Consider the following 16657-nt stretch of genomic DNA (forward strand, 5'->3'; position numbering starts at 1 on the left):
ATGAAAGATATATTACATAATTGTAACAATCATAACAAATTAGATTTTGATACTAATCGCGATCGCGTTTAAGAAAAGAATTTAATAATGTACGGAACGTTCCATCATTACTTTACTACTGGAATGTCGCCGTTTGAATAATAACAAGGCCGTGAGAATAGTGTACTAGCGTTTGTTTACATATCCAAGGCCGCGCTGCCAAGGCCGAAGGCCGAATAAAATGTTATTGAAAATTCATGAGAAAATATTTCACGTACTACGATATACATATGTACGCAGTTAAAAGTATTTTAAGTTATAAAAGTATTTTGAATTGTAAATTAATTGTCGATTCTTATAAAAATATTACATCAATACTCGAAAGTATCGAAATGTATCATTGCCTCTTTTCGGCGATAATGACTGACTATCTCATTGTGCTTACTTCGTGAATAGCTATCATCACGAAAACCTATAGCTCGACAATTCAACAATAGTAAAAAAATTAAATACATTTGTTTATATAGTTAACTTCTCTTTTGCTACGAAGGCTCTTCGTTTTTCTTAAATATAATTAATGATTCCTTTATAACCTAACCTAATATTTTTACAAAATACAAAATTATAATTATAATTACAAAATTATAATTACCAAACTAATTTTACAAAAACACATAGAGAATACTATTATAGAGATAAATTAGTAAGGATATTTTGTGTTATACTTCATTTTTTTCAACTGAATTATTGTGATAAAAATCCTCACATGGTGACGGTGGTCAAATATTTGACAAATTTATTGGTTAAAAAATTGTCATTATATTGCAATAAATGGCAGTGGTGGACGATGTATAATTAATACGTAATATCGGATAACATTAAAATAATAGAAAGAGAGCCCACACACGCACACAAAATTTATTTATATTCAAAATTTATTTAATAAATTTATTTAATACGCACCTAAGTGTGTCCTGCATCACTGCACTCCTGTACTGCACTGTATTACCGAGTGTTGTTATTTCGTGCACATAGCACGGAACACAACCAGAAATTGTGCACACTGTGTTATCCACTGAAAACGTGGAGTTTCGCTTCTTAATTCATGTTTACGTTTTTATTTCCACAGAGAGCGTATTGTCTTCAGGATCATCTGATCTGAAAACAAGCTGTGCCATGTGCTATATCTGTCATTCTTTTCTCTGATACAATTTATAATTTTAGTTGAATTTCGCATTGTGTAAACTTCGATAATTAAACAAATCTGTTCTTTCTATTAATCAAGCATTACCGAGATGTTTCCGCAGAGCTCGCAAATGAAATTTTGGATGTTTAGCGATGAAAATGATTTGACCATATTAAGGGAAAAAACCAATGCTGAATTTATTGAAAAACATGGAACTAACATGACTGTGAGTCTATTTTTTATATATTTAACCATTAAATTTTTTTATTATCACTTTTTTCACTTCTATGCATATTTGTGTGATGAAATACTAACGTCAAAAATTTAGGTTATATATTGAATTAGATTATATGTAATTGTAATTATATTTAATATTGCAAATAAATATTGCAATATCAAATGTTTATTAAATAAAAAATTTATTATGCACGATGTAATCATGATTGTTTTGTTGTAACAGCTGGAACAAAAGGAGGAACATTTTCTTTCAAACACAGAGGAGCGTACGTTACTTCGTTTCTATGAATTACAATTGAGAGATTTCTGTCGTCGATTTAATCCACCAATGCCTCGCCCTACTGTAGCCACTGCCTTACATTACTTTAAAAGGTTTTATATTAAGAACAGTGTCATGGATTATCATCCAAAAGAGATCCTGGTTACTTGCGTTTATCTAGCATGCAAAGTAATTATACTGCTTTATATTTATCATTTCCTATGACATATGTAAGTTCAGTCTTATATGAATTCTGTGATTTTAGGTCGAAGAGTTTAATGTTTCCATATCTCAATTTGTAGCAAATATTAAAGGAGATAGGGATAAAGCATCTGATATAATACTTAATAATGAATTGCTTCTTATGCAGCATTTGAATTATAATCTTACAATTCATAATCCTTTTAGACCTGTGGAAGGATTAATGATTGATATAAAGGTACAATTTTTCTTATTCTTATTTTATATGAAAGAGAAATAAATGTATTATGCATGCTTTCTAGACAAGATACACATCCTTGGAAAATCCTGAAAAATTAAGGCAACATATAGATGAATTCTTAGAAAGAGTTTTCCTCACAGACAGTGTTCTTCTTTATGCTCCAAGTCAAGTTGCATTGGCTGCGACTTTGCATGCAGCATCCAGAGCTTCCGCAAACCTAGATAATTATGTTACTGACATACTGTTCTCAAGAGAACAATTGGGAGGGATTATAGAAGCTGTGCGAAGTAATTTCATTTTATATTGCACAAATTCGTATATGCTTTTGTGATACAAGTTTTTTTATACATCCATAAATTGATTCTTATAGAAATACGTTCAATGGCTAAATGTGTCGAACCACCATCACGAGAAGTAATAAAAGCTTTGGAGAAAAAACTGGATAAATGCAGAAATCAGGAGAATAATCCTGATAGTGAAATGTAAGTGCATTTATATGTTCATTATCATATTTTAAGGAAGATTGTTTATGCAATATTGGGAAATTTTAGATATAAGCAAAGAATGCAGGAAATGCTAGACGAGGAGGATTTACAGGATAATGAAAAATATGCAAAAATTATTCAGGATCAAGCGGCCTATGATGACAAAATATTAGGAGTTAATAAAATCTTATCTCCTATTTTATGATGACATGTACATTTTATATAATATGAAATTGCATTGTTACATAATGGAATATACATTGTTATGTATATTCTTCAAATAATTTATAGTTTGTTTTTTTTTTGGGAATAATAAATAGGATATTACACAATGCTATTATTTATTAGCATTTAATCTAAAATGTAAATATGATCACATTATTTGTGTTTCTTTTGATAAAATTTTGATCTAAATATCGTACATGTATTCAATTTAAAATTACTATAGTATTTTAAATAATTATTTATTTTATGTATATTTTATATATGTATTCTCTTTCTATATCTCTCTCTTTAATATAAATGTATTAATATAAAAAAATATCAATTTTCATACGATTATTCTGATATAATCTTTACCTTATCCTTTATCTTAAATTTCATATCTCATAACTTTGCAAAATTTCACGATAAGTATATTTACTCTATCAAGGGATACGATCGGTTTATTTAGATACATATATGCGGGTATTATTTTCAAATTAATCATACATTCATATAGATCTCAAATTATAATCTAATAGTCATTTCATTTTTGATTAATTTAATATCATATTGCATGTTAAATGATTTAATTATTAACACTTTATATTATCTATCACGGACAATTTGTTTACCTGAAACTAAGGATCGTGCTGATGCCTGAAGTCCAATCTTTGAATAAGATTGTGCGCAAGATGATTAGTCGGTATATTATGAAAAATAGACGTTTGTTGTCTCACTGACAAATTGCTGGGCAATGGTTGAACAATGGGTAACGCAGGGGGTAAAGGTAACGGTGTTAAATGTTGTGGAATCAATGATACTCCCGGTTGTGGTTGCCCCGGATAATTGAAGAACCTATAGAAAGATATATATTAGCGCCGTATATGGATACAAGAGCATAAAATATTTAATTAATATTAAAAAACATGGTAGGCTGTCTTGCTTCAAGTATATCTAGCAACGAAATCTCGCAGAGATAAATAACAAATAATGCATTTTCTATAGAGAGAAGAGGAGATTTTTTAATAGTAATAAAATAATGCATTTTTTGATATAACTGATAGATTTATACCATAAGCGATCACCAACGAAAATAGGTCGTGGCGCTGGAATTCCTAGACTCGAGTAATATTGTTGAGCCAATAATTCAACATCATTAGTGTACTTTCTTTTCCATTTGGTCCGTCTATTTTGAAACCATATCTTTATCTGCGAAAATATCGAATCAACATTTACACACGATAATATATCAATTAGGAACTTATCAATTAATCAAAGTCTTTAGATTAGATCAAAGATTGATATTTAAGTTTATATTATTAAAGATTCAATAATGATTCAATGATACAAATATATGTTAATTCATAAATACTTATCAATATAATATTATTCAGAAATGTAATTAATTATTTTATACTACTAAATTTATTTGATCATAAAATTGCTAATACAATATCTTTTAATAATATTAATATAATAATAATTTCCAATCTCAGTGAACAGTAAATGGATATAAATACTGTAGAAAAAAATAATCATTCTTTATGCGGATCGAAATTTCCCAAAGAAAAACGACGAACTCTCTTGGTTCATGGTAAAAGCGGCTCGTAGACATACGGCCAGTCATGCATTCTAATTAAAAAATCGACGCCTCTCCGGTTCGTCGCCTCGACGGCGCGCAGCAGCCGTCGTTCGGTACATTTCGTTCCGCGGCGGATGCAAACCTCGCGACAACGGAACATACGAGATAGCCTGCGAGAAGGGGAGAAAAGGGAGCTCTCCCGAACCGGCTCGTTAACTCTGAGAAATATTGTGACAGTTATGTCTACGGCACGACGCGTCTCCCCTCTTGCCTCTGATCCCGTCGTCCCGATCGTTCTCCCTTTCGGCCGCGATCGCGGAGATAATTATCCGGCTCGTTCGCGATATTTCGACCGACGCTGGCAATTATTGCCGGCAAGCGACCGACCGGCGATGATGGCATGGCGCAATCTGCGTGATGGCGAATATTCTAGGTGCTCGCCGTAAATTAATTAATTTAGAGCACAGGCGAGTCTCAAGCGCACGCCCAACCAAGTGCACGACCGAGACTTATGCAACTGACTTAGGCACTCCATGCATTTTGTGGAGGAATCGTCATGTTGGAGAATTGTAGCGGGACCGGTTAATATTAGAAGATAACGCTCGTGGAAGACTCGCGGCAAGATTATGCTCGATGCTGGAACTAAAGTGAGATTTCAGTAATGATGTAAAAATTGTTTCAAATACATTTTATGAAATTGAACTGTCATATTTATCTAACTCTAATTATTATTCTGGTAATTTTACACATACACACATAGAACTTCAAATTTCATGAAATATTTTTGTGACTTTTTTTACAGCCGCCTTTTAAAATTATACAGCTGATTTCTCTGATTTCGTTGAGTGCGTAAAAAACTACCTCTGAAGAGATTAAGTACTTAACAAAAAATTTCTTTCCGTAACAGTTCGCGAGAAGGAAGGGTGAGCAAGTGCTAATTGGTTTTAAAGGACGATCCTCCCCCTGGCGCCACGATCTGGCGCCTGCACATATGGTGCTCCATGGGTCCATAATTTAGAGTCAGTTGATTTTAAGGAACTCGGAATACAAGAACTTAAACTGCTTCAGGTGTTGAAAAAGATGTACGGAAGCAGAAGACATTATCGCGATTTATCGAATGCAATATCCTATGTCTGAATATATCCGTCCCAATCTTCCGTGTTCTTTTCCAATTATACATGTTTATGGCACGTAGACTTAATACGTTAGAATGGTTGGAGAATTGTTACCAGCGTCTTTAAGAATAAAATAGACACAGCTGTCACTTATTATTAAGTCGAAATGAAATAAATATAGCCTCTTAAAAAGAGGGATTAATTTATATATCAACACTTATTAACAAGACATTTACTTGCGTTTCCGTAAGCTTCAAGTTTTTGCTCAGCTGCAGCCGCTTTGCCACGCTCAAGTACTTGTTCCTTTCAAATTCCGCCTCCAAAGATTTAATTTGCGCAGCGGTGAATGCCGTGCGTGGCCTTTTCTTCCTTTCGTCGTCACTAATAGCGGCGGCGGTCTTTTCTTGAGTATCTCTGTCCGCACTCGTGGTCGAATTCGCACCACTACTGCTGGTGCACGCTTCTGCAACAATATTCCATATTTAATAGCGATGAGCAACAAAACATCTAAAAGAACATCTTCTGAAATATACTCTATAAGTTACTTCGCAATCGCATGTATTAACGATATAATGATGCAGTGAAAAACGCAAATCTGCCTTAATCATCGAATACGTAAATGCTTTTTGATGCTCGAACCGGTATATCGAAAGTAAGCTGTCAAACACGGCCTGATTGAGTAACTGCAAATTATAAAGCGCAAGTCGCTGGACATGGAAACGAGAAAGTATCACGGCCAGCGGAGCGTGGTTTAACTGATGCGAACAACCGAAATCGCGTCGTTATTCACTCGAAACCCGTTGCTTTCGTTTCGGGGCACCATATTTTATTCTTTTAATCGTTTTTGAATGAAGTTAACGCGCCGGAGATCATTCAAGAGATCAGATCATGCCGCTAAGTACGAGGGGGCTCCAATTATCACCGTGGAATCCTCTTCCTCATCAATCTCAGGATTTTTTGTCCGTCAAACTTGTTTATATTTATATTTATCCCGGCTTACAAGCACGGTCGTACACGACATCGCGCCGCGTGTCATGAAGAATGTCTTCGGGCTCGCTTTTAGGCGGTTGGTAACAAGAACGCGCTCTCTTAAGGCGTCGGAGGATCATCTTCTAATTATCTGCCCATTCGTCATCTGACGAAAAAGCGTGGCATCGCCGAACGAGCTTTCACACTTACGACTAACGCTAAAAAACATTATACTACAGTTATTATATATAATTTTAATATTTCTCGAATAATTCGTTAAATACTTTTTAATGTCAATGAATCAAAAGATGTATAATTAAAAATAAAATCAAAAATATAATAAATATTTCGGAAAAATTATTTACGCCGAAATCATCTCGAAAAATGCCATTTACTGGATACTGATTGTCAGATGACGACATATTTGTCTCGTTTCTCGCATTTTCTCGCCAAAGTCCTAGCGGCTAAAACTGTACCATCTGTAATTCACTTCGATGCAGCCCTCCACGTTTCGCACTTTTAAAAGACCATGTCAGATGTTGAGACAGCGTTAATATTTCGCATCTGTCGTATATCTTTCAAATGAGTAGTTGAATATGATATGATATGACTGAGATTTACGCTCATTGTTAATATATTATGAAAATATTCCAATTGTTTTTTCTAATCTAAAAAACACCAATATCTTTTTCAAGTATTATAAATATATCATTGATATATATAATGATGGAATAAATTAAATATTCACTTAAAAAAAAGAATACAATGAAATAAAATTAAATAGCGAATAAGATTAAATAATGTATTGCAAAAGATTGTTCATTATTATTAATATATAAATTTCGAAATTAAAAACATTTTAATAAATTTTGTTTGTCAACATGCGATGTGCATAAGATCACCACAACCTGCTTATAACCGGAAGCACGTCGAAAGAAGGAGAAGAAAAGAGTCTACAAGGGGTGAGTCTCGCATGGCTCATTTGTCGTCGAGTTTCTGACTCGGTTGCATTGACGAACGAGCTCTGGAAAGGAGCAGGAAAGGATTGATGCAGAGGAAGCAACCGCAAAAAGGAACCGACGACAAGAGGATGAAGGGGAGCCAAACTCGAGGGACAGAGGCACGTTGGACGTTGCGGAAATAGAATACCACGCCTTCTAGTTTACCTAATTGCTGCGAGCCACAGTGAACTTGTCTCCTAATTATTCGGTGACGAATAGCCTAAAAGCACGCGGAGAGACGCGATAAAGCCAAATCTTCGTCTGACATCGCCGGTCATTTCGTGCTGGCGATCAACTGTAAAGATAATTAATTTGCATGCGACTCGCAACGATTGGCAAATCTATCTTGAAGATGGATCTACGAATAGATCCTCTGTTGCTAATAAAGATCTTAGTATTCAAATAACACACTTATTTAAAAAATTTAAGAGAAAAATATTACATTCATAATCTATATCGCTTAAAAGAAGTTTAAATACTCATCATTTCATGTTTTTCCTAACGTTTTTCTTGACGTTATTAATATCTCAGCAAAGGATATTCCAGAGTAAAATTATATAGAAAAAAATGTCACATATGGATGCAAAATTATTATTCAAAATCATAATGGGTTGGTTCAAAAAGAAGCGCTTTTTTCTCGCGTCCTCTCTTCTTCCTTATGTCTTATGTTCTCTCCCAAAGATTTACGTGTCGCGTTGACGGCTTTGTAGTTGGACGCGACGTCCCACATATCTCAGCCCCCAACATACGACGCAAACGAGAATTGTCCTTTCCTTAGATCTCGAATTTATCGCGTCGGCCATTACGGTGTATAAATCATGACGCCGTAAGTTACATGCCTTCGGATGAAAATTAGTCGTTGAGGCCCTCGAGGGTGTGCGAGATGCCACAAAATTGAGTCGCTCGACTCTTGTATTAATTATCCGTAAAAACATAAGCCAGGTCGTCTTCCATTATGTCGCGTCAGACGATGACTGAAATACTTTAGAGACAGTATTACCTCCAGCAATTCTTTGACAGTAATTATTCTCGGAAATAATTTTATGTGAATGATTTGCAATGTGCCAAGCAAATTATAGTGATACATAATAAATGATGGAAAATAATATCAAATTAATCATAACATCTTATAGGAATCTTGTAACGATGTTTCAACTTTGAGCTTTCAAAATTTAGATTTTAAAATTTTTAACTCGGAAAATTTTTTAATTAAAACATAGTTATAAGATTCTTATAAAATGTTGCAATTAAATTTAAAACCTTTAAATTAAATTTAAACCATTAAATTAATTTTAAAAGTTAAATTTAAACCATTTCAATGATTTCTAGTAAAATGTCTGTACATTCTATTTTGCAAGTAACATTTCGGAAGACTCTCAAAGAAGTTTTACCCCGTTTTTTTCATTTTGTTATAAGCAGAAGAGTTGCTGCAGGTTTCCATGGCAGAATTAGCAGGAGACAGATAAATAGTGGATGAAGAGCAAGAACATTGAGTGGGCGTGGAGCCTGCAGGAAGTAATGGATCAAACTCACAGGCGACGTCCTTTCCACGTGATCTTATGAATTCGTTATTGCGAGGAGTCTTACGGATTTTATAACAATCGGTTCATTTGGTACCTGTGTTCATATTGCCGGCTAATTGATGCAATATCGGTGTGGACAATATAATTCTCCATAGATTCAAAAGTAATATTTGAAAATCTTATAAGAAAAGAAGAGATACGCACTTATGTTATCGCTAGTTGAAACAAGGCTTTTATTTATTAACGAAACTTTTATTTTCTGTTAGCGTCAGATTCTACGCATAATATATTGTAAAAAAATTTATTATTTATGTTGATGTAAAAACAAAGAAACAATTGTTGTCTAACAAAATATAAATCCCGTTTAAAAAAAGAATTCTTTATTATTTGTATTTCTTTAAATGTGTGATAACATTTTTTTTAACATCATAGCCTCTCTCTGACAAATATGAATTACTAATTATATCATTATACACACACAATTACATGTGAATAAATTACATTTCTTCAAATTTGATTGTTTTTTTAATAGAATTATTGAAATATCAGGTTTAATTTTTGAACGAGATTTATATACGATTGGCAGATCATATCATCAAAATTAGATTGATAATAAGTAATTTCTTTCGACACATATTATAATATTTTAATAATATTTTAATAAAATCATTAGTGTTGCCATCAATAAATATGATTTTATCAATTAATAATCTAATTTGAAGGATATATGTATATATAAATTTGAAGAGGATATACGTATACAAGGATATATGTATACAAATATGTATTTCCACAATAATTCAAGAAAAGTATTCTCGGCTGTAATAATTTTAATGGCTATTATCGATGAAAATATCAAATATTCGCGAAATCTTTATTTTGTCTGTTTTCGTTCGAAATGTCTTTATTAATCAGGCGATTAACAAAACAAATACAGGTGTTGCACACCTGTGTCAAGTGCAAACTTTGACATTGGCGTTCACATATAAGCGAATTTATTTATGCAAAAATCTATATAACGAAAAATTATTAAATATTATAGAAATATGTATAAATTTTTAAAGCAGGATTTTATTGAAAAATATCTGTGTCACGTGATAAATAAATCAATATTTGTGACAATTTTATATATGAACAGATACCTTTATCCTCTAATTCTGTGATTATCAAACAGTGATTAAAAAATTATATAAATAAATGTTAATTAGGATGTAATTATTTCTTTTTAATTAACAATCTATTTAAAGCCTCTTTCTACACATTTCTAACATTTGTATGTCTTTAAAAAAATATAATTTTAATTAAAATACCGAGAAAACGTTCATTCAAAAAGATATTGCGTCGCAAATATTAATGCGACTGTTTGAAAGTGTAATAGTGTGTAATAATACTAATGAAAACTTACCATAATACATCTCTGGCTCGGGAGATGTCGAGCACACCATGTCGGTATCGTCAAGCTCAATTTCCTCCGCCATTGACATGGATGAATCGGGTGCAACAAGCATTCTCGTCTCCGATTCATTACCTGGCAAATGCAATTATTTTGTTTAATTCTCGTCATATAAATTATACCACATCAAGATTACAAAGTCTATTACTATTTCCGAATAGAAAGAGGATGGTCATTGCAGTTTTAGATGAAAATTCTTCCGCGTTACGTAATAATAAAATATATAACAAAAAAGTTTTTACATAGTATTTCTTTTTTATGTGTATACATATATAAAATAATTCTTTATATATCAAGTATATAACACAAAAAATAACATAGAATTTGGTAGATTATTAATTATCATTAATTAACATTAATTAGAATCACAAAATGAAATAAGAAAGTGATATAATTTCAATAATAATAAAATGACTGAAAAGTAAGTAAAAGCAAATTATATTCAAATAATAGCTAATCGATTATAAAAATTAAAATGTATTTTTATTACTACTCACTTTCTTGGCAAAGTAGTGACAAATCGGTTTCTTGTGCAAACTTATTTTCTTCTTCATTTCTCTTGCTTGGCGCTAATAATCTCTCGATACTAAAAGAACATATCCTCGAATTTTCCGCAGAATCATTTGCTTTCTTCGACGATTCAGATTTTTGAAGCTGTTCATCGGACATCTTGAATTCGTTTCGTTAAAACAATGCTTAAAATATTTAATCACATTTATAAAAAAATCGATGATACTCTCAAGTGAATAACCGCGTACATTGAAGTTAATTCTTTAACTGTTATTACAATAATTCTTCAAGGATTATATGTACTTTTAATTCTTTTATATCAATCTTCGATCTCTTCTCATTCATCACGTTTAAAAGATCAGTTTACACTGATCAATACTCCAAAGATCAATCAATAAACGATAAAACTTCACTAAAATTTGATCACATGATTTTAATATCTCACTGTAGCATTTATATTTATACTATATATAATACACTGCACTTGAATTCAAAATTAAATATGAAAAAGAGTACCATCGATGATTGAATGAATCAACAGTAAGGCTGGTTACATTGGTACCCCCTGATCTGTTCAAGAGATTAGAGCCGAAACCATCGACTGTTTTGTCGGGGTTACTCACGGTGTCCAACAATATTTTTTTGGCACTCAAGTCAAATTCTTCGTTCTTCGAGGCGGTATCTTGAAGCCACGTGCTCTCAACATCATCATGAGATCAACCAATCGTATGAACTTCTGGGCGGATCTTGGCAAGCATATGCATCTCTGGAAGGAGCTTTTAATGATCTCGTAGTGCGAGACGCTACCACTAAACGGTGGTAATGAGGTGACCATAAATTTCTGTCACTGCCACGGAACGCCGTTTAATAATCATGATAGGGAACAGATGCGAAATTGATTCAGTTATGAAGCTAATGATTTAATAGAGTTATCATAGAGAGAGATTCCGATTATCTATACCTATAAAAATTTAGAAATAACATGTTTAAATTAGAGAAATTTGAAGTAAAAAAATATTTTTATAAATATTATTATTATTATTATATAAAAATTATGATCGATTAAGATAGTGGAAATATGATTATTTATATATAAAAATGTGTATTGATAATTTTATATTAGAAATAGATAATCATCCAATTTAATGACTATATCATTGTTTGACAATTTGAAAATATACTTATGCCACAGGAATCGCTATTTCGGTGACCATTTGGCAGTAGCTAAACGAGAAACATATCTTCTATGTGACACAAGTATTTACAGATTATCATATATAATAACGAGATCGTTTCGAGTATGTTGTCTAATAAACACAAAAAACTAAGCCCCTCTCTTCACTTATATTATTAGATATTTCCATTATATTGTTATTTAGATGATTTTGCTTTTGCGGCGAACAATTCAGATAAATTGTATGATTTAAATGAGATTATTATTGGAATGAGTTTATGATCACAATCTTCATCACTATAGTGATGTAAATACATGGTGTATCAATGTAAAAATAGCCGCTTTTCTTGCTGTTATACGAGCTAACGAGAAATGAATTATGCAAATTTGTCTCCAATTTTGTACAATCTATTGCACAAATTGATTTCTTAAATAAATTTCGAACTGTGACAAAATTCATGAAAAATAAAAAAATAACCATATATTTTTTTTTAAAGAATGCTTTTTATATATAATAGTTATCTCAGCAGAAACAAAATCAAGAATCATTTCATTTGATTTACAGCAAAGAAATTGAAATGTGAATAAAGTTCTCTAAAATCTGTCAATAGATACGACTATGAGATCACGTTACTGATGTAGTGTTGTTTCAGCGATATTTCATGTCCGGAAAATTGAAACCTTGGCTGTGATTATTAAGTCAAAATGTTTGTTAATTTCATTGCTTAATTAACGAATGGCAATTGACAGCTAAATCTTTGCTCCTCCTAAACGCGTCTATAACGTGATACGCGATATGTAACAGGTTCCTGGCATTTTTCTCTCGCCTTGAATATATTTTTAGGGTCATGTTTAGATGCATGAAAAATCTTCATATTACAATTTTGTGTTCACACTGTCATAAGCTTAAACTGATGTCACATTTGCTACACAAGTTTTAGAAAACGTGCATATATTTTATCTTAAAATAGTATGTATGAAAAAGGATTTAGAGTTCAATCAAAACAAGAGAGATGATGCCACAAACCTTTATTTCTTTAAATATTAAGACAGAATAGGACCTTTTATCTCTTAATTGTTATTTATCTTGCCGTGCAAACTACCATCGGAAAATAAAGACTCTTAATTATTATTAAGTTTGCATAAAAATCTTTACACAAGTGGATTACGATATTAATTAATTATGTTAATTGTCATATCTCATAATTATTCTCTCATCACATTATTAAATATAATAAAAAATAATGAATATTTTAAAATTTATGTGATTTATATAACACCAAGAAATATATTCTATCATGAATTAAAACATTATTTTTAGTAAATATTCTATTATTTTTAGCTTCTCCAAAACTAGAAAAAAAAATAAAGATGATTCAGTGTTATAGAAATTTGCATTATCATCAAATTTAACATATGGTTAATAAAAAGTACTGAAATAAAAATATCGAATATGCAAAATTTCAAACACTTAAATTTAAAATATATGTGAAATTTTCATAATTTAGTCCGTTAATTCCTATGAAATTTGTTACATTTGGTCCGTGTATCTTGACTTGATCCATTTCTACAATTTTCTTGAAATGTATTACATTTCTCTTAAAATACAATGATTAGCATTACAATAAACATATTGTAATACAATAGCATGTGTAATATTATAATAAACATTATATTGTGACATATTATATGACGACAATTCAAATAATATTCACATTATTGCTAATTGTAAAGTCTCAATTAACAAATATATTCTTTCTCGCAATTCTAGTGATGTAACATTTAAACATTACGATAGAACTTGCTTATTAAGATGTATGTGCAAAAAATTGCAGATAGATTTTAGCGTTGTACATTAGAGTGTACAACAAAGAGTGAAGTGTTGAATATTAATTACAACACAGCAACAATTGTATATATTGAGAATAGTAATCTATTAAATATTACTGCTTGTGACCTGACTCAAGCAAGATTATTTTACATTTGCTGTGTTGAGTTACCATTCCAAGTATTATTCTCATCATTATCATCTCCACCTGAATGTAGCCTGTGTATATTTCCTTGTGCTCTGATAGTTGTTCCTCCTTGATTACCCAAGTATCTTCTAAATAAACTGTACCATTACAGTAAAACATTTATTTAATATTTTGAAAATCCAATATTTTATGCAACTTTATATATTACAAGTGTAGTAGTACATACAATATACCTGAGATTATTTAGCGTGATTATTGAGAAAACCTACCCCGAAGATTGAACTACATTTTGCCGATTCGGTGAAATAGCTCTGTCGGAGTTATTCGTCGCTTCTACAGCATCACCACCGGAATTGCCGCGTTGCTGATTCGTATCTCCATTAGTGCCGAAAAAGTAACCTATTACATAATTGTAAATACGAATAACAGGTGTGAAAAAGGACCAGATAAAGCGCGAAAAGAAACCGACATCTTGCGCCGAAGTGACCGCTGTTGTGAGATTAGACTAGAAATTAGAAGATATAAGTTAATATAAATTAAGTAATTAAAAATATATTTTGTGTGTGTGCAAAAAAAAGTACTTACATTTACATTTTTCAAAGGAAGAATTAAAATAACGGCGGATGGAACCAATTCAAGTTCTATAAGGGTCTTGTCATTTTCCTCGTTAGTCAATTCTCTTCTTGGAAACGATATCGACATAGCAAATTGTCGGAAGGGCAACTCAATGTTTTCTGTAACGTAGGTGCGCAAGGTGCGCAGAGTACTAGTTGGTTCAAATTGTCCTGTATGGAAATTGCCAGATGGTAATCTAAATTGAATTCTGGTCACAGTCGCATTACTAGATGCTGCACTGGATGGAATATGTTTTGGTTGCTCTTGGCATTGCTGCTGTTGCATCTGTTGCTATTAAATAAAGTTTAAAAAATTTTAAATTTAATCAGAAGCAATAAATAAGTTATAATTTGATACAAATAAAAATTAATAATTAAAATATAATACTAACCTGCAACGCAAGCTCTTTTTGTTTCCGCTCTAATTTATCTTGTGCAATTTGTTGTCTAACTTTTTCGCGAGCTGCAGCCTCTGCAGCTTTTTCTCGTACCCTTTCTTCATGCGCTAATTTTATCTCCAAATCTTGTTGCATTTTCCGCATTTTTTGTACATCTTGTCCCATTTTGCGCCGTTCAATTTCGCGTTCCCGTTCTTTTTTCTCTTCCTCCTCTAATCGTTGTTTTCGTTGAACCTCGATTAATTGTCGTGCTCTTTCTATCTTCTCCTAAAAATGTGTAACAAATATAATTTATATGCTCAACAATTATATAAAGATTATGTTAAGATAACAGTTTGATAGTTTACATACTTCAGCTGTCAATTCCTGATTCTGAACTGCTTGTTTAGCTTCAATATTTTTCTTTGATGCCTCATTATTGTCTTGGTTTTCTGTATTTAATAATGTTGTTGTCTTTGTTGCATTTTCTATAACATCCTTATTATCACTTGTGCTATCTGTTATAACAGATTCTGTGATAGTTGAAGCTACATCTATATTTGGATTAGAGTTATTATCATTTATATTAGATGCAGTAGCATTTTCAGTAACATTATTATTGCTACTGCTACTAATAGCTGTAGCTTTCTGTTCTGCATCAATTAAGTTTAACGAAGATTGTTTGCTGCTCTTTCCTGCCTTTGTCAGCACGCTATCAATTTTTGACACTAATTCAATTGCAGTTATGCTACCAGCAACAATCTCCAGTGGTGTGCCATTTTCTCCAATGAAAAATAAGGATGGTACTGGTACCAATTGATCTGACCATTAAAATTAAGGAAAATTTAAAAAATATCAAATTTCTCACAATATTAAAGTAAAAAGACATGTTATATAAGAGGATACAAATTTGTGCAAAGAATCTGTAAGCCTCAGATCCGCTCTCTAATCGTATAGCTACAAAATGCTCTTGCTCCAAACGAGAAGACACTTCTGTAGCATTAATTGTTTGGGCAAGTTGTGTCGATGTGTCATCTTTGCCTGAACATTATACCAAATTAACGTTAATATTTATATTTATACAAATACGACTAGTGTATTAAAGCATCCATTTTGTGTGTTGTTCGCATATACATATGTTTCAAATTTAACAAGATAATTTTTGCAATTGACTTAACCTAAAATTGCAATTACCTTCAACAAATACGACAAAAATTGCCTTCTTCGATTTTGATGTCGCAACTGCTTCATTAATGCTTCCAGTGAACCACTTCATTGTGAGAATATATATTTATATATTTGCTTTAGTTTTTATGCTTTCCAATAATATATATCACAATGACGTAATGAATTGCAGAATGAATACTAAAAATTTTATAATGGATCTGACGTTTCAAACTCCCAGAGGTAGGTAGTGCACTAGGTATGTACATGCACGATGAATCGCCATTATCTGATGACTGATTTTAGCCCCATCTATGAAAACCTTGCCATATTTTTTTTTTCATCTTTGATGTATATAATTGGCATATTTGAAAATTATATATTCTAATTAAGAATAAGAAATATAT

General features: G+C 31.7%; 3 protein-coding genes and 1 long non-coding RNA gene across 8 annotated transcripts in view; 1 reads left to right on the forward strand and 3 right to left on the reverse strand.

Annotated features, from left to right (window-relative positions):
- LOC145971152 (uncharacterized) overlaps window positions 1–1169 on the reverse strand; it is a 33581-nt gene extending 32412 nt beyond the window's left edge. Inside the window, exon 1 of one of the 3 annotated variants that reach the window (XR_014438781.1) lies at window positions 943–1169. This is a non-coding gene — a long non-coding RNA (uncharacterized LOC145971152). Of the gene's footprint in view, window positions 1–111; window positions 246–631; window positions 746–942 lie in introns of those variants that run through there. The other 2 variants (XR_014438782.1, XR_014438783.1) reach the window with 2 other exon arrangements.
- Cych (cyclin H) lies at window positions 1138–3121 on the forward strand. Its single transcript, XM_083098496.1, has 6 exons — window positions 1138–1391; window positions 1626–1850; window positions 1927–2100; window positions 2165–2390; window positions 2474–2585; window positions 2655–3121. Exons 1-6 carry the CDS (start codon window positions 1275–1277, stop codon window positions 2791–2793), a joined length of 993 nt encoding a protein of 330 aa, XP_082954622.1. The 5' UTR covers window positions 1138–1274; the 3' UTR covers window positions 2794–3121.
- On the reverse strand, window positions 2964–12990 carry LOC145971149 (uncharacterized). 3 transcript variants are annotated; one of them, XM_083098500.1, is made up of 7 exons: window positions 12127–12990; window positions 11500–11906; window positions 10933–11104; window positions 10388–10510; window positions 5726–5952; window positions 3865–4001; window positions 2964–3647 (listed from the first exon to the last, which is right to left on the reverse strand). In XM_083098500.1, the coding sequence occupies exons 3-7, from the start codon at window positions 11102–11104 to the stop codon at window positions 3431–3433; spliced, it is 876 nt and encodes a 291-aa protein (XP_082954626.1). In that variant the 5' UTR covers window positions 11500–11906; window positions 12127–12990; the 3' UTR covers window positions 2964–3430. The 3 variants fall into 3 exon arrangements, with proteins under 3 accessions (XP_082954626.1, XP_082954624.1, XP_082954625.1); XM_083098498.1 differs by having other exon boundaries at window positions 11194–11906; XM_083098499.1 differs by having other exon boundaries at window positions 2966–3647; window positions 11569–11906.
- Window positions 12991–13133: 143 nt separating this feature from the next.
- On the reverse strand, window positions 13134–16527 carry LOC145971147 (UBX domain-containing protein 4). The gene is made up of 7 exons (XM_083098495.1): window positions 16281–16527; window positions 15993–16127; window positions 15459–15907; window positions 15102–15374; window positions 14681–15001; window positions 14365–14600; window positions 13134–14232 (listed from the first exon to the last, which is right to left on the reverse strand). Exons 1-7 carry the CDS (start codon window positions 16360–16362, stop codon window positions 14097–14099), a joined length of 1632 nt encoding a protein of 543 aa, XP_082954621.1. The 5' UTR covers window positions 16363–16527; the 3' UTR covers window positions 13134–14096.
- Window positions 16528–16657: the final 130 nt, after the last annotated feature.

Source organism: Camponotus vicinus, unplaced genomic scaffold (genome assembly GCF_025532165.1).
Source record: "Camponotus vicinus isolate PSW18456_S1 unplaced genomic scaffold, iyCamVici1.0 SCAF_4, whole genome shotgun sequence".
In the NCBI taxonomy this organism is placed as follows: domain Eukaryota; kingdom Metazoa; phylum Arthropoda; class Insecta; order Hymenoptera; family Formicidae; genus Camponotus; species Camponotus vicinus.